Source organism: Gadus macrocephalus, chromosome 23 (genome assembly GCF_031168955.1).
Source record: "Gadus macrocephalus chromosome 23, ASM3116895v1".
NCBI lineage: Eukaryota > Metazoa > Chordata > Actinopteri > Gadiformes > Gadidae > Gadus > Gadus macrocephalus.
In genome coordinates this window covers 11,533,065-11,552,209 of record NC_082404.1, presented here as the reverse complement: position 1 = coordinate 11,552,209, position 19,145 = coordinate 11,533,065, and the positions used below count along the sequence as shown (strand labels likewise).

Below are 19,145 nucleotides of genomic sequence, written 5' to 3'. Positions count from 1 at the left end.
TTGCATAGGCTTATGTAAATTTTTGACCGAGTGTTGCTTCAAGAAAATTATTTGAATAGCTCAATGTCAGGATTTAGATCCTGATCATTAAAACACTCATCAGTGATTATTAGTCACTGTTTGTATGTCTTCTGTATGGCACTGATTAACTATTGCGTTTTTTTCCAGTCAGGATTTGTCTGAACTAAAAATGAGCACAATAACAATCATCATTCAAACTTTTTTTATCAAATAGTGACCTTCAGTAGTGACACAGACTTTATATACCATCCCTTGTCTTCATTCTTCAACATGACATATTTCCGCAACACCAGGAGCAGTTGGAATCCTTAAACCCTTTGTCTTTGTCCCTCTCCCTCTCCTTCTTCCTCTCCTTCTTCCTCTCCCTCCTCCTCCTCCCTCTCCCTCTCTCTCTTCCTCTTCCTCTTCCTCTTCCTCTTCCTCCTCCCTCTACCTCTTCCTCTCCCTCCCCCCCCCTCTCCTTCCCTCTCCCTCTCCCTCCCTCCTCCCTCTCCCTCCCTCCTCCCTCTACCTCTTCCTCTCCCTCCCCCCCCTCTCCCTCTCCCTCTTCACCTCTCCCCTCCCTCAGGTCCTGAACGGTGTGACGGAAGACTCTCCGCTACTGACCCGCTACTGCGGCTCGGTCCCGACGGGCACCCAGGTCCGGACCTCGGGCCGCACCATGACGGTGGTGTTCCGCACCGACGCGTCCGTGTCCAACGGCGGCTTCACGGCGTCCTACTCCTCGGACGAGGCTGCAGGTCAGGGGATGAGGACCTACCAGGACGAGGACCTAGAGTTTTGTGTGATGAAAGGGGAACCGTCACGATCGGGTGTTCTCCAGTATAGGAGAGGGCATCTTCATGTCTGTGACGTCGGTTGCGTTTCCTTGAAAAGAATCGCAGAAAAGCTTTGAACGTCGATCATGTCATCGAAACCGGATTTGTGTTTTGACTTATCTCGGATCCAGCAGTCCTACTGTGTTATTGCAGAACTCTTTTGCTGCTCTTTTAAATAAGATAAAAGACAGTCGTGAGCCCTTTCAGTTTCAGAATCTTGAAACACAAAGGGTGCAATGAAAATGTTGTATGCATTCACCTATGAGTCATGAATGATTCATGGATAAGTACCTTGACTTATTCACACTGAGTAAGGGGAAACACGATGATGACCTCATCTCTACACAGATCTCAAATACAGTAATGAATTAAAGTTGTGTGTTTCTTGGACATCAAACTCCAAATCCCTTGAGGGACTTATCTTCTTAGCCTAATACAGTTTGGCTGTTTGTTTTGATTGAATTCTCTGCATTTACATTTTCCATTGAGTCATTTAGCTGATGTCCGAAGTGAATCAAAGCATACAATCCAAATCTGAAGTGCTACCAACAGCAATTCCAAGCACCGCATGATTCGGTTTTAAAAGAAACGAAACAGCTGTCCAGAGTAGCAGTAGGAATCCTTCATTCTCAAGTATCTCCTCTGACATTGTCTCTGACGCAGTGTGCGGCGGTATTCTGGACAACCCCGCCGGGGGGAACATCACCTCCCCGGGGTACCTGGTGTCCAACTACAGCAGCAACCTGAACTGTGAGTGGCTGATCCAGAACCCGCGGCGCGTCAACTCCTCCATCGTGGTGGTGCTAGAGGACCTCCACCTGGAACACCACCAGACCTGTGAATCGGACTACCTGCAGTTCCGCCTGGGTGAGTGACGTGAGGGAAGATCACTGGAACGGAACACGTTTTCACCACAGATGTTCTTTGATGTAACCTGTTGTGATGTGGGTGCACAATAGTTATTTTCGGCTGGATTATGTCCTTATTTAAGTTTAAGTTAATAGTTCTAAGTTATAGTTAGTTATATCTCTCTCTCTCTCTCTCTCTCTCTCTCTCTCTCTCTCTCTCTCTCTCTCTCTCTCTCTCTCTCTCTCTCTCTCTCTCTCTCTCTTCCCCCCCCCCCCCCCCCCCCCCCCTTCTCTGCAGGTGACCACAACGGGGAGTTGCTGGCTAAGTTCTGTGGTCAGACCACGCCCCAGGTGCCCATCGTGGTGTTCACCTCCGAGCTGTGGGTCCACTTCCAGACGGACCAGGCCGAGGGGGACCTGGGCTTCATGGCCCAGTACATGTTCTCTGGTCGGTTCCCATAGAAGAAACTAAATATACTCAATAAACTCAACCATGGGAAATACATTGAACATATCAGCCATATCTTCTTTTTCTGATTCAATTTTATTGAATTTGCTTTAATAAATGAATGCACATTTTCAAACATATATATATATATATATATATATATATATATATATATATATATATATGTATATAAATATAAAGGCCTATGTACCTAATTATTTTGTATTATTCTATTCTATGTATAATTCTTATTTTGCATCTTTTAGATTGTGGTGGATGGCAGTCCGGAGAGGGAGGTGTGATCTCCAGCCCCAACTACCCCGACCACTACCCGGGCCCCAGTCGCTGTGCCTGGCTTCTCGAGGCCCCTGAGGGCCACACCATCACCGTGAGTTAGCTGTAGACTAAGAGTAGAGATTATATAATTATTTATGAAATATTAAACAGGTCAAATAGACTAGACGAGAGAGAGTTTTGGATTATGTTGTGACATTGAAAGGCTAGGATTCCTAGTTGGTCCGTTTGTTTGCAAGCTAGCCTGTGTATGTTGTTGAGATATAAAAGTTTTCTGAATGAGCAACTGTTCATGTAACTGAAAGAGTTAGAAAGTTAGACTGATGGATGTAATTTATTACAAAATGTCTGTGGTATTTATGCTGATAGAGAATTTGACATTCTCCTGCTGACTCATCCTGATCCGAGCTCAGTTACTTAATCAGTTTTCATAATTCATAAATGAAATCACAAAAATGCCACAGAGTTGTGTAAGAACCCCTCAGTGCTCCTTTGTCTCTTTTCGCTAGCATGAACAAGTTTTGAGCATTTAACCCAGACCTTTCCGGCCCAAATACCTAGATTTAGTAGTGCTTTCATTCAAACCGTCCTAAAAGTGAGGCGGCCAAAAATGAAAATATACAATCAATTACTTAATTACTTTAAAATAAACAACTAAGGAGACTGCAGAGCAGCATAGCAAACAAAATCACAGGGTCAGTCATTATCATTATGTTTATTATCTATTTGTAATGCTCCCAAGCAGTAACTATCCCACATGTCCAAGCATCGCTGTCTGTCCTGTGTCTGACCTGCGTCTGTCTGCAGCTCACCTTCACCTACTTCAGCCTGGAGGCCCACAGCCAGTGCAGCTGGGACTCGCTCACCATCTTCAACGGCGCCTCCCCCGGCTCGCCCGTCATTGGCCAGTATTGCGGCACCAACTCCCCGGGAACCGTCCAATCAGGATCCAGTAAGATGGCGGTGGTGTTCCTGGGCGACCACAGCGTGTCCAAAGGGGGCTTTGTGGCCTCCTGGACGGCAGACTCCTCAGGTGGGCAGCAGCTTCACCGTTTCTCAGATTCCCATCTTTATGATGTAGATACTCATGAGTGACAGCACTGTAATGAAATGGTTATTGACCACAATATATATTTTTGTTACGGTGAATTACCTTACTTGAATCTCTGATTAGTATGAATACCTGCCACTTTCTCCAGGTGTTTGTGTTTAAACTAGGTGTTTTATTTTTCAGCACTTTTTACATAACGACAAATGCGATTTGTTTTGATTTTTCTCAGCCTCACTTCGAATAAAAGCCTCCCCTCACTTTGTTTGAAAGCATCTGCTAAATGTAAATATAAAGAATACCTTGATCAACGATGTGTTTCTCGAGCCACCTAAAGTAACTAATAACAACGTCATGCGATATAATCGAGGCTGTGAAATACAAAGTGAGCGATGTCTCTCCTTGCCTACGGACTCCATGGGCGAGTAATGACGACATTGAGCGACGACGTGAAACAAACGCAGAGGTAATGAAACCCCAACGGATCCACACACTCTGTCGTCCTCGCTGACCCAGGCTGCGGCGGCGTGATGCACGTCGCCTCGGGCTCCGTCCGCTCCCCCGGCTACCCGCAGGACTTCCCCGCCAACGCAGAGTGCTCCTGGCAGCTGGTGGGCCACGAGGGCAGCCACCTGGAGATGAGCTTCCAGGGGGAGTTCCAGATCCCGGACGACAGCGGGACCTGCCAGAGCAGCTACGTTAAGGTAAAGGGGCCGGGGTGGGGAGGGGGGGAGGGGGGAGGGGGGGAGGAGGGAGGGAAGGGGGCAAGGAGGTTGAAGGAATTCCGGATGGGGGGGGGAGGGGAGGTTGAGGGATAGAGGGACGGAGAAGTGATGGAGGGAGTGGCGAGGGAGTGAGGGAGGGAGGGATCAGTGAGGGAGGGAGCGGCGAGGGAGGGAGGGAGGGAGGGATCAGTGAGGGAGGGAGCAGTGTGGGAGGGAGCAGTGTGGGAGGGAAGGAGAATTGAGGGAGGGAGAGATGGAATAGTGATGGGGGGGGGTGGAGTTTTGAGGGAGGAGGGTGCAAGGACGGATGGAGCAACAAAGGGAAGGAAGAGATATATTGTTATAAAAATCGATTATTGATTGAGTGAGAGAAATGGGGCGTTGTGGAAATCCATCGAATTTGATTCTATCTCGTGTTATTGTTATTTGAATAGTGATCACCCAGATATTAACTGTCTTGTTTTTGTATTGCTTCAGCTTTATTTTCTGAACGTCCATCCAGTAAATGTCATTACATTCCAAAGAGAAGATTCCCAAGAGAGTAGGAAGAAGGGTGGGGGTATGTATGGCGGGAGATGAAAGACAATGGGGAGATGGAGCGATTCCCAGGATTGAGGGAACAGAGAATAGGTAGATATTGACAGAGCGGGGCAGACACACCAAATAGACAATAGGTAGACGAACGACCTACAAGAAGAATAAGTGAGCTGATAGTTAATATCGTTCTGTGTGCATTATTTTACTGCATGTTGCAGAGTTGTCTAATTATAACAACATGGACACCAGGGACAGGTAGGTAAAAAAGCTAAAGACATGTACATGTTAGACATGCTAATGTCGTAGCAGCAGAGTTGAATGTGGTCATGGAGTGCATGTCCAGTATATTAATGGTAACGGAGAGCAGAGAGATTTACAATGCGGCAGTAAAGTTGGACATGGAGAGAACATGTTTACTGCGCTGACCTCAGCACTTTGTGCCATGTTGCACCGTCAGCAGATAATCCATAAGACCCACATGGAGTTCACCTCCGTGGGACCGGCATGGTTTATTAACCCAGCTAAATCCAATCACGTTGCACACGAACAAAAATGCACACACATGCCTTAACGCTTTCCACTCTGTCCCTCCCTAATAAAGACACATACCTACCCACACCTTGTACTATACTGTATATATATACAGTATAGTATAAAAAAGGCGCCTTGAAAGGCGCCTCTAAATTAAATGTATTATTATTATTTGTATCTTACCCTTATCTTAGCTGTCAGTTTTTTATACACCCCTAGTCAACACTCCTTCTAATTTGTAGGCCTCGAGGTAGGCAGGCTAAACATAGTCTTCAAATGTTGGTTGTGATTCACGGTAGAAGTTAATAATGATGGTCATTTATTTAAGGGACATAATCTGTCTAAATAATAATAATCGACGATCTTATCACTTCATATTCATCCTAATCTCATTAAGGTTCATATTCGTATCCGTATTTGTGTTTCTATTCATACTCATATTTATATTCATAGTTATATGATTGTTTATATAAATTATGATTCATATTCATAAGGTCATTCATGTCGACGCGGCTGTCTCTATTCATACCCGTGTTAATATTAGTATTCTTAGGCATATTCCTATTCATGTTCATATTCGTTTTCATATTCATATTCATAATCATATTCCCATTCTTATTCATATCCATGTTCACATTCGTATTCACATTCATGTTCATATTCGTGTTCATATTCGTGTTGATATCCATGTTCACATTCATGTTCATATTCGTGTTCATATCCATGTTCACATTCAGGTTCATATTCGTGTTCATATTCATGTTCATATTCGTATTCATATTCATGTTCATATTCATGTTCATATTCATGTTCATGTTCATGTTCATACCCGTGTTGGTATTCGTGTTGGTACCCATCCTCCCATGCGTGTGTGTCCTCCCGGCCAGGTGTGGTCCGGCAGCAGCCAGACGGATGAGACCCTGTTGGCCACGGGCTGTGGCTCCACGGCGCCAGGCCCCATCATCGCCCCCACCAACGTCCTCACCGCCCGCCTCCAGGCCTCCGGCCCCGCGGGCAAGGGCTTCTTCGCCTCCTTCACCTCCAGTAAGGCAGCTGAGGGAGGCTCCCGTGGGCCACGATGTTTCTTTATCGGTCATGTGGTCGAGTACTTCCGGAATAATCCGTGGAACAAATATCCCAGCGCAAATTCTAAGGCCCAATCCCATTTCTACCCCTTACCCCTTCCCCTTACCTCTCCCCCTTGTTTTGAAGGGGGAAGGGGGAAGGGGTAGAAATGGGATTGGGCTTTAGGCCCAATCCCATTTCTTACCCCTTTTCTTACCCCATTTTCTTACCCCTTCCCCTAAATAGAAGCTGATCACTTTTCTAAGTACGTGATGTAGGAGTCGTAGCAGTGGTAATGTTAAATCAATAAATACGCCTTGTTAACATTACAGTTTGTGGTAAACATTATCCAAAGTACCGTATGTGCTGCATTATTATACACATATCTTTGTGTGTGTGTGTGTGTGTGTGTGTGTGTGTGTGTGTGTGTGTGTGTGTGTGTGTGTGTGTGTGTGTGTGTGTGTGTGTGTGTGTGTGTGTGTGACGTGTGTGTGTGTGTGTGACGTGTGTGTGTGTGTGTGACGTGTGTGTGTGTGTATTTAGGAATATTGCACATATGATGCATGTATGTATGTTTGTAATCATGCATATAGGTCTTTCTATATATATTTTGACTGGATGTATGTATGCATGAATGCGGTACCTTTGGTCGCTCCAAAGGGTCAAAAAGACTGCAGAAAGGATCATTGGGACCACACTTCCCTCCACGGACTCTATTTACAGTCAGCGCTGCTGTAAAAGGGCAGAGAGAATCATCAGAGACTCCCTCCACCCAGCTCACCCTCTGCTCAAACAAACAATGCAAATACAGCCTCAGACACAGCAGAGCAGACAGTGTCATCACACACACAACAAGATTCCTCAACAGCTTCTTCCCTGCCACAGTGAGACTGTTGGCAAAAACAGAGTACATCTGAAAAAATACAATGTGCAATATCCCTCACCACCCTACCCCCACTTCCTACGTGCAATAACGCTGCTACATGTGGTCATATAGTATGGTTACACTGCTGAATAGCTAAGTACACTGCAGTGTATAATGTGCACTGTGTTCTTATCTCAGTTTCTTCATTTAATATGTATATTTGTAATCACTATTATTGTGGTGCTCTCTGCGCTGCAATGCATAATGTGCAATTTATCCTTATATCACATTTATTTTTATTTTTTTTATTATTACTATTTATTGTGCTTCTCTCCCTTGACTTGGGAAGCCCTGCACAAGAATTCCTATGTGTTTAGACTGTCTGATTTTTTTGCACAAATGGCGAATAAAAAAACCTTTGACCTTTGAGTACGGCTAACTGCCCTGCCGTCCCTTTGAACAAACCCCTCAGGGTGCGGGGCCAACTTCACAGCCCGCAGCGGGCGCGTGGTCTCCCCCAACTACCCGGCCAACTACCCCAACCACTCCAACTGTAACTACACCATCGACGCCGGGGCGCGCACCATCATCGTCCTCACCTTCAGGTCCTTCCAAGTGGAAGGTAACCCCCAGACACGCGTCAACGCCGATTGAAACCTAATACTCCATTGGTTCATGTGTTTTAATCAGTGATTTGCACAAACCGAGCTATAGAGATGCAGTTGAATCAGTTGGTGGACCTGGTCCCAATTCTGAATCAATAGCTCTTAGTCTCTGGCTGTAAGGTGGATTCATTGGTTTTTGGTGTTTTATTGAACAGTGTACTAGTCACCCTTGGTTGGGGCTGGTAAGATCCCTGGGATTCAAGCTGCTTTAGGTAAGAGATGGAGAGCAGAAGAGGGGAAAAGAGAGCAAGATTTGAATAGAACAAATAAGGAAATGAACAACCCCAGAAAGAGTCAACCTAAAACAATGAGTCTCAGAGCCCATCTCAATCACTAAAAGCGCATTGGCATTTCTAACAACTAAGACTCAAATTATAGCTTAAATCGTACGTGCAACACCTTTAAATATGTATTGGATATATTATTTCTTCCCAGGGATGTTTATGAGTGTCAAAGGTGCCCGAAATGGGCCGATATATAATGGTTGCATGAACAAGCAAAACAAAAGTTACTTAGGGAATAACTAACTGTATAATAATTAGTAACAAGTTCAAAACTCACATTGAACGTGAGCCCTGTCTGTTTATCTGTCACACCACAAGAGCGATCACAGCCTACCTCTGGCTCTGCTTCTCCCTAGCCTACCCCACCTGCACCTTTGACGGGCTAAAGATCTACAGGGGCGTGGCCCCCACCCAAGGCCCCCTGGCCACCCTCTGTGGCACCACCATCCCAGGACCCTTCTCCACCTTCGGCCCCATGCTGCTCAACTTCTACTCCGACTCCGCCTTGTCCGACAACGGCTTCCTGGCCGAGTACCGCGCCTTATGTGAGTGATGTGAATACTGCACGCTCCCCTGAGTACAGTTTGTAGGTGCGGTTATCAGACACACCTTGGCACTTGACACATTTGTTCTCGACTCTCTCGCCTCGGGAGGGAGGCAGGTGCGTCGCGAACAGACAGAAAGCAAATAATCGTAATAATCTTGCACATCAATCAAACCCTGATTGATGTGGGACATTTGGATCGCTCTCTCTCGTGATTATAAATGAATTGCTCATTGTTCATTTCGTCATGAAGCCCAAACTACGGCCTTGAGTCGGTCAATCGACCCCCGGGCTGAAACTGTCTCAATGTGAAGCAATTTGCTTCGTCATCGCTAAAACCAGCGGCGCTGGTTCAAACTCCTCCATACCCCCCCCCCCCCCCCCTCCTCCTCCCGTTCGCCACCCGTGGGACTGGGCGGTTTTTCGGGGTGGCGAGCTGTTTACAAGCGGCCGGCAGGGGAATGCGTGGAGTGGTCCGTTCGGCGGGGGGGAATGCCAGGAATGGCAGGACGCTGCGCTTTTGGAACAATCAGAGGGGATTTGACCAGGGCGGCCCGATGGAGAGAATAGGACGCGGCAGTGGACCAGAGGAAAAGAGGAAACGAGAGAGAGAGAGTGGAGTTGAAAGAGTGAAACCGTAGCCTACATCATAACAACCTGTGAACAAAACATGAGTGCACCCCCCCCCCCCCCCGCCCATCCCCTTCTTTCGGAAAACAAAAATAACCCTAAGAGGAAAATACACGGAGCCTAAATGTAAGTGACAAGACAACACTTAGACGAGATAGAAACTGAAGTGCCATGCTGATTTTTGGCAAACCAGCCCGCACGCACGCACGCACGCACGCGCGCATACGCATGATAAAAAAACTCACAGGCACACTCACATAAACACAAACATGCACATTCAATAACACCCCATTCTGTCTGAAATTGCAGTGTCACGGATTGCACCTGATCCAGCACTAACTTTAGCAAGGCTTCTGATCTTATTTCATACTTGTCATGCTTCAAACTGGGCTCATGTAGAGTTGTCACTTGTTCCCAGGGGGTACATGTGCTTGAGAATACAGCCTTGAGGAACAGTTATATGAGCTCTGATCATCATTGCTTTTAGCACCTCTCTTCACCTCTATGTCCCCATCTCATATTCTATCAGAAATTATATGCTTTTCAAATATTTTAATGTTTTGTTAACCATGTCTTTTTAACCATTGATATTTTCTGTGTGCCTGTGCGTGTGTATGCGTGTGCACCCCCATGCCTTCCTGTGTGTGTGTGTGTGTGTGTGTGTGTGTGTGTGTGTGTGTGTGTGTGTGTGTGTACCTGTGTGTGTGTGTGCGCGTGTGTCGATCTTCTACTGTTCCCCAGCATGTGGAGGTTTCTTCAACAGCACATCGGGGACGGTGAGCAGCCCCGCCATCTCAGAGACCAACTACCATCACAACATCAACTGCTCCTACCACATCATGACCACCAGCGACAGAGTCCTCGACCTCAAGTACGGAGAGAGAGAGAGAGAGAGAGAGAGAGAGAGAGAGAGAGAGAGAGAGAGAGAGAGAGAGAGAGAGAGAGAGAGAGAGAGAGAGAGAGAGAGAGAGAGAGAGAGAGAGAGAGAGAGAGAGAGAGAGAGAGAGAGAGAGAGAGAGAGAGAGAGAGAGAGAGAGAGAGCGAGCGCGAGCTAATCGCTCATCGCTCAAGGGACCACAATGGCAGCCAATTTAAGACATTTTTGCGCACTGCCATTGGCCCATAGATCTGTCAGCCTATGCTTGTTGTTATTATGGGCCTGTTGTTCACACACACAAACACAGTTTACATGCCTGTGTTCAGCCACACTTGTGCCTGAGCGGCAGATAACATGGTGGATTCCCTCCGAGTGATGCCCGGCTGCCCCTTGCCCCCCCCAGGTTCAACACCTTCCACCTGGAGGCGTCCTCCAGCTGTCGCTACGACCACGTCTCTGTGTACGACGGAGGCAGCACAGCGGCGCCCCTGCTGGGCAAGTTCTGCGGCACGGCCCTGCCGCCCCACCTGCGCTCCTCCACCAACCAGCTGTACCTCCTGTTCGTCACCGACCAGACTGTGAACGGGATTGGCTGGCGCGCCACCTACTCCGGGACCCTGGGTGAGGGGGCGGGGCCTATTGTAAACGCTTTGAAAATTGTTGATGTGTAGATTGAATGTATGGTTGTACGGTATTGACTGTATGCTAATTATATGCTTACTTATTTATTACACATTTTATTTAATACTCAACGATAAGTGGTTATCGTTTCATATTTAGACAACAATGTGTGTCAATTTGTATTGCTACATTATTTGCTGCAACGTCTGCATTTTTATTGCCGTGTATATGAATCGACGTCTCCAAAAATAAGAAACATAAACAGAAAAACGCAACCTCCTTTGACGGTTGCTTCCTAACAAGAAGGCCAAGATGGTGGTGGTGGTGGAGGAGGTTCTGTTGATATACTCCCCATAAACCCTCCCTGCTCTCCCTCCCTCTGTCGCACACCTCAATTATTCCAACCCCTCAGCCAGCTCACTGCACTCCCCCTGGGCCCCTCTGCCCACACAAAGGATCGGCACAGCCTTCACTTACTGGCCAGGCTATGGCCTAGGGATGGGGGGAGGGAGGGAGGGTTGGCTGGAGGGACGGAAGATGGGAGGGAGGGAGAGGAGGGAGGGGGAGAGGGAGGGAGGGAGGGGAGGTGCGATGGAGGGTGGGGGATAAGGAGGGAGGGAGGGAGGGTTTGATGGAGGGACGGAAGATGGGAGGAGGGGAGAGGAGGGGGGGGGAGAAGGAGGAAGGGAGGGGGTGAGAGGAGGGAGGGGAAGAAGGAGGAAGGGAGGGGGAGAGGGAGGGAGGGAGGGAGGGAAGGTGGGATGGAGGGTGGGGGAGAAGGAGGGAGGGAAAGAGGGAGGGAAGGAGAATGGGAGGGAGGGAGGGAGGGAGGGAGGGAGGGAGGGAGGGGCTGGGTGTGGTGGTCTTGCTGCTGCAGAACATCTCCGTCCTGTAGCCTCTGCATGTCACAAAGGTGTGACATCATGTTTCTGGGCGACTGTACACACACATATCGAACCACTGTACTGGGTATCTATGGCGAGTGTTCCGGGGTGTGCCAGTGCAACCCTGGACCAGCAACCTCAATGAACAGGCAACTCAACTATGAATACACTGTAGACAAACTGTATTAATATATAATATATACATATATTATCTATATAAAATGTATTAGATAAAATGTACTTTTTATTTGTATTGCAATCATACATATAGAAATGACGTAGCACAAATCCAGTGAATCAAGCAAGGCTTTTCAAAGTGGCTTGTGGAAACTACTTTTGTTTGTTTGTTTCACTTCAAGTCGGCCCGCTGTCTTTTAAAATGGCTTAACTTTATATCTTTGTATTTCCCGTCTCATGCAGGTCCGGCCCAGGGTTGCGGGGGTTACCTCTCCATGCCCATGGGCATGTTCGGCTCCCCGGACACCAACCTGGACAGCCGCTACGAGCCGTACCTGAACTGTCTGTGGACCATCGAGATGCCCATCAACAAGCTCATCAACCTCACCTTTGACTCCTTCGACCTGGAGAACTCCCCCAACTGTCGCTACGACCACATCAAGGTAACGGCAAGAGATTCAGTTCAAGTGTGTGTGTGTGTGTGTGTGTGTGTGTGTGTGTGTGTGTGTGTGTGTGTGTGTGTGTGTGTGTGTGTGTGTGTGTGTGTGTGTGTGTGTGTGTGTGTGTGTGTGTGTGTGTGTGTGTTGTACATATATACAATGGACATGTAGCACATGTAAGAACAGACCTTGTGCTCTGCTTGGAAAAAAAAGAAAAACCAAAAGAATGCTTTTTACAATAAATATAATGAGAGGATGATAGTTGCAAATGAAAAGACTATCATTCTTACTTCATCTTTATCATACCATTATGGTGTAATTTGCATAGTGATAGTAAAACCAGCACTGTCACTTTCCATCTGCAGCTATCAACGTTTCTATTGCAAAAAAAATATCTGAGGATTTGTCACAATACATTTATTCATCTTAATTATTAGATAACCCCGCTCTTTATTTCCTTATGTCCCATTCGCTTCACCTCTTAACTCAATGCACACCTACTCTTTTACTTCTCGTGTTCTTACTCTCTCTTTGTGCCTTTAAGGTCTATGATGGCGACAACGTGAACGTCCCTCTGGTTGGCTCCTTCTGCGGGAACACCGTCCCCATGCCCTTTGTGTCGTCAGGCAACTTCCTGACCGTCCTCTTCGTCACTGACAGCGTTGTGCAAAAGAGGGGCTTCAACGCCACCTACAGGGGGATGGACGGTAAGACACCTTCTCATTAAAGTTATGGTTAAAGCCCATCCAGTGGAGCCACTGGTTGGACTCCACTCATTTACAACATTAGGGTTGTTATGCTGCATATTGCTTTTTCATTCGAGTTGTAATGAATAAGCGTGCACAAAGTTGACTTTCATGTTCAATCGACATTGATATTTGTCCCTTGGCTCCATAACAAAGGTCATTTTGGGTGACCTTTTGGTACATGCATGTCCAGAAATCGAGTGCTCTTCACTCTAGACTTGAAATCGCAGATGACAGCTCATGCATCAATCAGTATCTCTTAGCATCATACCCAACCTGCCCATACCCACATTTGCTGGGAACCTCAATGATGTTTTTTTAGGGTGCATCAATGGCAAGCAGTGTTAAATACTCAAACATACGTGTACTTTTAGACATCCATAATACTCTAAAAAGGAAATGATGGAGGTACCCCAATGCCTCCCCATACACAGTGTTATGCGGCGGCACGCTGAACGCCACCACGGCGATCCAGACCATCACCTCGCCGTTCTTCCCCAACGCGTACCCGGCGCAGACCTCCTGCCGCTGGATCCTCGACGCCCCGCCCCAGGAGTCGGTCAAGCTGTCCGTCCAGACCTGGACCCTGCAGCCGGGCCAGAGCTGCTCCAGCAACTACCTGGAGATGAAGGACTGGCCGGTGGTGAGCGGCGCACGGGCTCGGGCCTTTCTATCTGGGAAACATTAGACTTCATTCAAATACAAAGTATGCAGTGAACTAAAGTGAGTCAAGTAAAGACACAGTGGAAGTATCATCGTTGTCATTATCCTCCGCCTCTTTTTAATACGAGAGGCCGGGATCAGCTTGTTCCAAGATGGATGGCGCTGATGCCATTCAACAGCATTTGTTCTTGTTTTGGACGCAAAATCCTAACGTTTGCACTGACCTTGTTGCACTAGTTAGTGGGCTATGCTAATTTGTTTCCCAATCTGACCAGATTTCATTTGATTCAAAGAACAATGAGTTAAATTAAGATTTATATTCTGACAAATTCTGTCTCTCTCTCTGTCTCTCTCCAGGGAGACTACGGCCAGTCCCATAAGTTCTGCGCCGGTGAAAGCCCGGTACCGGACTTCTACAGCTACGGAAGGACCATAAGTCTGCATTTGAAGTCCGACACCTTTATGCCAGGAAACGGCATGAGCTTGACCTATCAGGTGGCAGGTAGGCGGGGTGCTAAGTACTATTAGAAACGATGACATCAGCCACGAGTAAAACGCAGGTTTACAATGCTTAAGATTCAGAAGGGTCAGTATTAGTATCATGTCTAGATATACAGTTGGTACTTCTTTTGTTATCTGATTGGTTATGAGTTGCCAGGGGTTTCCTTGTTGCATACCTGAACCTTTAGCATCCCTCACCTAACATACCGTGTTGGAATTATTGAAAATACTAGAGTATGCAAGAATACGCATGCACATAAGATCTACAAAATATGTATAGGCATATACACAGTATGATTAGTAGATCTGCAAGCACAATAAGTGAATACATTTGTTGTACTAAAGTTGTGCAGATCAAAATTCGTAAGGTGAGCTCTTGTATACCTCTGTGTGTGTGTAACTCCTCGCTGCTACCCGATAGAGACAGCACACTGTATTCCCCCTCCCCTCCCCTAGGCTGCAGCCGCACCTACCAGCAGGCCTACGGCTACCTGAAGAGCCCTGGCTGGCCCGACGTCTACCCTCACAACACCGACTGCACCGTGGTGCTCATGGCTCCGCAGGGCAGCTCCATCTCCCTGTTCTTCAACAGCTTCGACATAGAGGGACACTCCCTCTGCGCCTACGACTACCTGGAGGTGAGCGGGCCCCAGTGGCGACTGTACGCGCACAAACGTCGCCATGGCAACAACATGATGATTCACGGTTTTATGAAGGTGGCTAGGAGAAACAAGGTCCTGACCTCCCTGGGGTCACTAAAGATCCCATGGCACCCTTCATTAAGACTAGGGGTGCTAAGCCCGGTGTCCTGGTCCAATTCCCAAACCGGGATCTTTGTACCAACGTGGTCTCCCCTAAACCTCCCCTGGTGTCTAATTGGACAGCATCATTACTCACCTCTCCACTGGTGGTGGATGTGGTGTGCCGTCACCACTCCACTCACACAAACGCACACACACGTGCACCCACCCACGTGCACCCACCAACACCCACACACACAAACACAGCCGTCTTGAGAAGTATGTCCCTCACTGTGTCTGGTGGTTCTGCTCTGATGTCTGGGTAAGGTCCGTAACGGCTCCACGGCCGCCAGCCCTCCCTTAGGGAGGTTCTGCGGCTCCGGGCTGCCCGCCCCTGTGTTCCCCGGCACCAACGCGCTCTACCTGCGCTTCAAGAGCGACTTCAACAACGTGCGGGACGGCTTCGAGGCCACGTGGACCTCCTCCCCGCAAGGTGGCGCCGTCTTTTGTGATATTTTATACATTTACCATCAATATATGACATGAATGTGGCTTAATGAGTTCACATCCGGATGTCTGAGCAACACCGAGCGAATCGTTTGGCCATGAACACTGTTGCGTTTGTATTTATTATTATGGTCTGAGACGGATATATTATTTTTTGTATTAACAAAGGTACCCACAGGTAAGCTCACTGGTAGTCCTTCCCTAGACCTTGGTCTTGTTAATGCTGATCCATATCAATGTTTTTTTCCAATGTAGTCTGGTTTGAGTGCTCTGGGCTTTTGGTACCGTTATAAATACATAGGTGTCCTTCCGGCTCACAGCACACTAAAAGAGAAAGGAAGGTGGCGTGAAGGCCATCGACCAAATAATAAGCCAATCAAGACTTGCGTCACACATACCTGGCCTGTCTCTGGGCAGGTTGCGGCGGCACTCTGTACGGAGACCACGGCTCGGTGGCCAGCCCCAACTACCCGGGAACCTATCCCAATGGGACGCACTGCGAGTGGGGCATCCGGGCTCCCAGGGGCCGCGTGGTCACCGTCACCTTCGCCCAGCTCAGCATCGACGACCCCGGAGACTGCCAGAACAACTTCCTGAAGCTCTACGACGGCCCGGACAGCACGACGGCCCCCGTGGGCCCCTACTGCGGACGGGTGAGTGGACTGGCTCCTCACGGAGACACTGTGTATTAGGAGCACACTGAACTGAAGAGGGCTGTTTCAGGACGCTGTTTCGGTGAAATGTGACAGAGTGTGAGGCCCTCAGTTCTGAATTTCATCTTACAAGGGAACTGGCGGTATTTACCAGTGCAGCCGTCAAACACTGGTAATCGTGTTCGGTGTTTCTGATGGGCTGAGAGACCTCCCCAAACCGAGTTCTGTGGTCCCGAGATTCCGCTTTTGTTAATGTTTGGCTAATCTCCGAACTTTGAAAGTCGGATTTGCAGGACTAGTATTTGGCTGCTTCTGAAATATATTCCAGACTTCTTCAGTAAAAAGTCCCACGTTGTTCAGAGAGCTTTGGGTGTGTTTAGTGGAACCTACGTGTGCTCCACAGTAAAGTGTCCCCCTGTCTTCCTCCTCAGGAGACCAACATCGCTCCGTTCACCGCCTCCTCCCATCTCGTCTACATCGTGTTCCAGGCGCAGTCCAGCGTCCTGCCCTCGGGATTCCGACTCACTTGGAGCAGCTGAGAGGAGAATTCATGATACACACACGCACGCACACACACACGCGCACACACAGAGCTGTTTACAGTTTAATTAATCTCTTTGAAAAAACAAACACATTTGTTGCAATTGTTCTGCTTCAAAATCAATGTAAATAAATATTTTTTTAAATCAAAGTCATCAGAAAATAGTTTAATGAACAGCTATATTTTTTTAATCAGTTTTTGTATAAATCTTTGTGCTAATAGGAAATACATGAATTTTGGAAGAGGAATTTGTGATGACCTTAATAAAAGGAGACTTTTGTTGTGAGGTAATTGTTTCTCTTGTGCTCCTTGTCTCAGTAATAAATGACAAAAATCTGATTTGCGGAAAACTCACTGACTGGAGCCCATTTTCCAAAGGAATGTCTATAATGTTTATACCCGAGCAGTCACTTTGAAGATTAAATGAAGTAGCCTAAATTCCTTTTTCTCCTTGTTTTTGGTCAGCCGTGTGGAGCAGTGTATGATTAGGCTGACCTAAGAAGTGCTCTTTCATATAAGACGCTCAACTGCTTGAGGCAAGTGTCATTCCCAGAATGCATTGCTACCCGGAGAACACCAGTCACAGTAGACAGAAAGAGATCAATTTAAATATTGAGTATTAAACTTGATCATATTGATTAGGGTATTACCGAATACTGGCAGAGTATAGCCAAGCATGCATTTTGAAAGATATATAAGTTAATATAATTTTGTATTACCAACTAGCAATTTAGGTAATTATTTATGGGTAGTTTTCCACTATGGGCAAACATGTTGAATTCAAATAAGGTCAACCAAAATACGTTTTCCACAGGTCTGGTCTGCATGAGTAACAATTCTTAAGATGTTTTTGCAGAAGCTCTAATCCTACTTAAGCCTATTATGAGTATTTTTTAAATGGAGCCTACTATCACATCTCCTAAATTTCCTGCAAATAATAAAGTTTAATCTTATACAATTTTCCTATGAGCCAAAAAGCGAACCAAACGTTTAACTTTGACTGCCGCTGCATGTAATTACTACAAACTAATGTATTAGTTGCTGTTTTACAGCTTGGTTCAGAGGTCTAACAGCTTCTCCATACCGGGCAAAATTAGATCCCATTCTCTATGCCTTGAAAATATAAAGTTGAACACAAATATGTGAACACAAATACCAGGACCATGTTTAAACAATTCCTTTCAGTCTGCACAACTCCTGGACATGTTGTTTCACTTATGGCTTTGTAGCTTCTTAGAGCATCAACGTAGTTACAAAGGTTCTTTAGACATCATTAGGACACACAGGCACAAACACAAATACACACACACGGTTGTTACAAGAGAGCCGCACTGTAGAATGTAAAGAGGTCAGATGTCATGGGAGAGAGTAAATGTGCTGGGGAAGTGGGAAGGAATCCTAATGACTTAGGTGGGAGAATCAGACTGAAAAAATAAACACCTTAAATGTCTCTCTAATGAGAGGGAGAAAGAGAACGTGTGAATACATGTGTTTGAAGGGAGAGAGAAAGTGCGAGTGTGTACGTGTGGGTGCACATGCCACATGTGTGTGTTTTTGCATAGCAGGCTCCAAGTATTTTCCTTTTAATCAAGAGAACATTATTTAAAGTTGCTTTCACATAACTCATATCTGATTAGTTGTCCCGATAATAAGCGATTGTTTTTATGGACCCCCCCCCCCACACACACACACACCACACACACACACACACACTGTGTGGGGGGGGGGGGGAGGTCTATCTGCGCGATCTGTTACGATCTACAGAAATCTGTATGTTATGTATGAGCTATTATACAGTATGCATGACCGCATGTTCCTCCTGATATAAGCCTTGCATACTCCCATGTACCCTACTTCTCACAAGTTGTATTGTGACGTTTTTTTCTGCTTCAGAAAGGGGACATTTACGTGTCCCCTTAGTTATATTAAAACCCATTAGTTATATTTTATAAACAATGCAGGCAAAACCAGGATTTGGATTAGGATTAGGATTGGCTAGATGTCAATGTCGTTTTGACCAAAACCGGATGATCGTTTGAAAAATCTAAACATAGATGAGGGACTTTACTTTACAGATGAAACGTTATTCCATAAGAACACACTTATAATGAATATGTGTAAAATGTATGTTCGAAGGATTTGGAAAACAAATTCCCTGCACGAAAAAACAGGTGTTACTTTTATGCTGACAAATTAACACATGGGTGCACACACATATGCACACACTCACAGTGAGCAGGGATTCGTGAGGTTAACCCTTGGTGCCTCTCACAGTTCTGCAAATACGTTAGGGCTAAAGATAGAGGAGCAGTGCATCCATGTTGGCTTCAAAATAAGAAAATAAATCAACAACTTTGCAAAAGTCAGAGAAACTGAGAGAAGAAAACATGCACACGGCTATGCACAAACACGCAAATACACACACACAAGCACACACACTCACACTCACTCTAGCCATCTAGTTCGGCCTTA

The 19,145-nt window shown here is 46.6% G+C and overlaps 1 protein-coding gene across 1 annotated transcript in view; it reads left to right on the top strand.

The window, feature by feature from the left end:
- Positions 1–16,964, top strand: part of cubn (cubilin (intrinsic factor-cobalamin receptor)) — a 59,727-nt gene extending 42,763 nt beyond the window's left edge. Inside the window, exons 49-67 of the mRNA XM_060045054.1 lie at positions 590–761; positions 1,503–1,706; positions 1,986–2,135; positions 2,402–2,523; positions 3,237–3,462; positions 3,994–4,181; positions 6,158–6,314; positions 7,673–7,822; positions 8,506–8,694; positions 10,065–10,194; positions 10,604–10,821; positions 12,126–12,325; positions 12,867–13,029; positions 13,503–13,711; positions 14,089–14,233; positions 14,689–14,870; positions 15,300–15,465; positions 15,897–16,132; positions 16,564–16,964. Of these exons, the coding sequence (XP_059901037.1) occupies positions 590–761; positions 1,503–1,706; positions 1,986–2,135; positions 2,402–2,523; positions 3,237–3,462; positions 3,994–4,181; positions 6,158–6,314; positions 7,673–7,822; positions 8,506–8,694; positions 10,065–10,194; positions 10,604–10,821; positions 12,126–12,325; positions 12,867–13,029; positions 13,503–13,711; positions 14,089–14,233; positions 14,689–14,870; positions 15,300–15,465; positions 15,897–16,132; positions 16,564–16,671 (3,315 nt within the window). The 3' untranslated portion in view covers positions 16,672–16,964. The remainder of the gene's footprint in view (positions 1–589; positions 762–1,502; positions 1,707–1,985; positions 2,136–2,401; positions 2,524–3,236; positions 3,463–3,993; positions 4,182–6,157; positions 6,315–7,672; positions 7,823–8,505; positions 8,695–10,064; positions 10,195–10,603; positions 10,822–12,125; positions 12,326–12,866; positions 13,030–13,502; positions 13,712–14,088; positions 14,234–14,688; positions 14,871–15,299; positions 15,466–15,896; positions 16,133–16,563) is intronic.
- Positions 16,965–19,145: the final 2,181 nt, after the last annotated feature.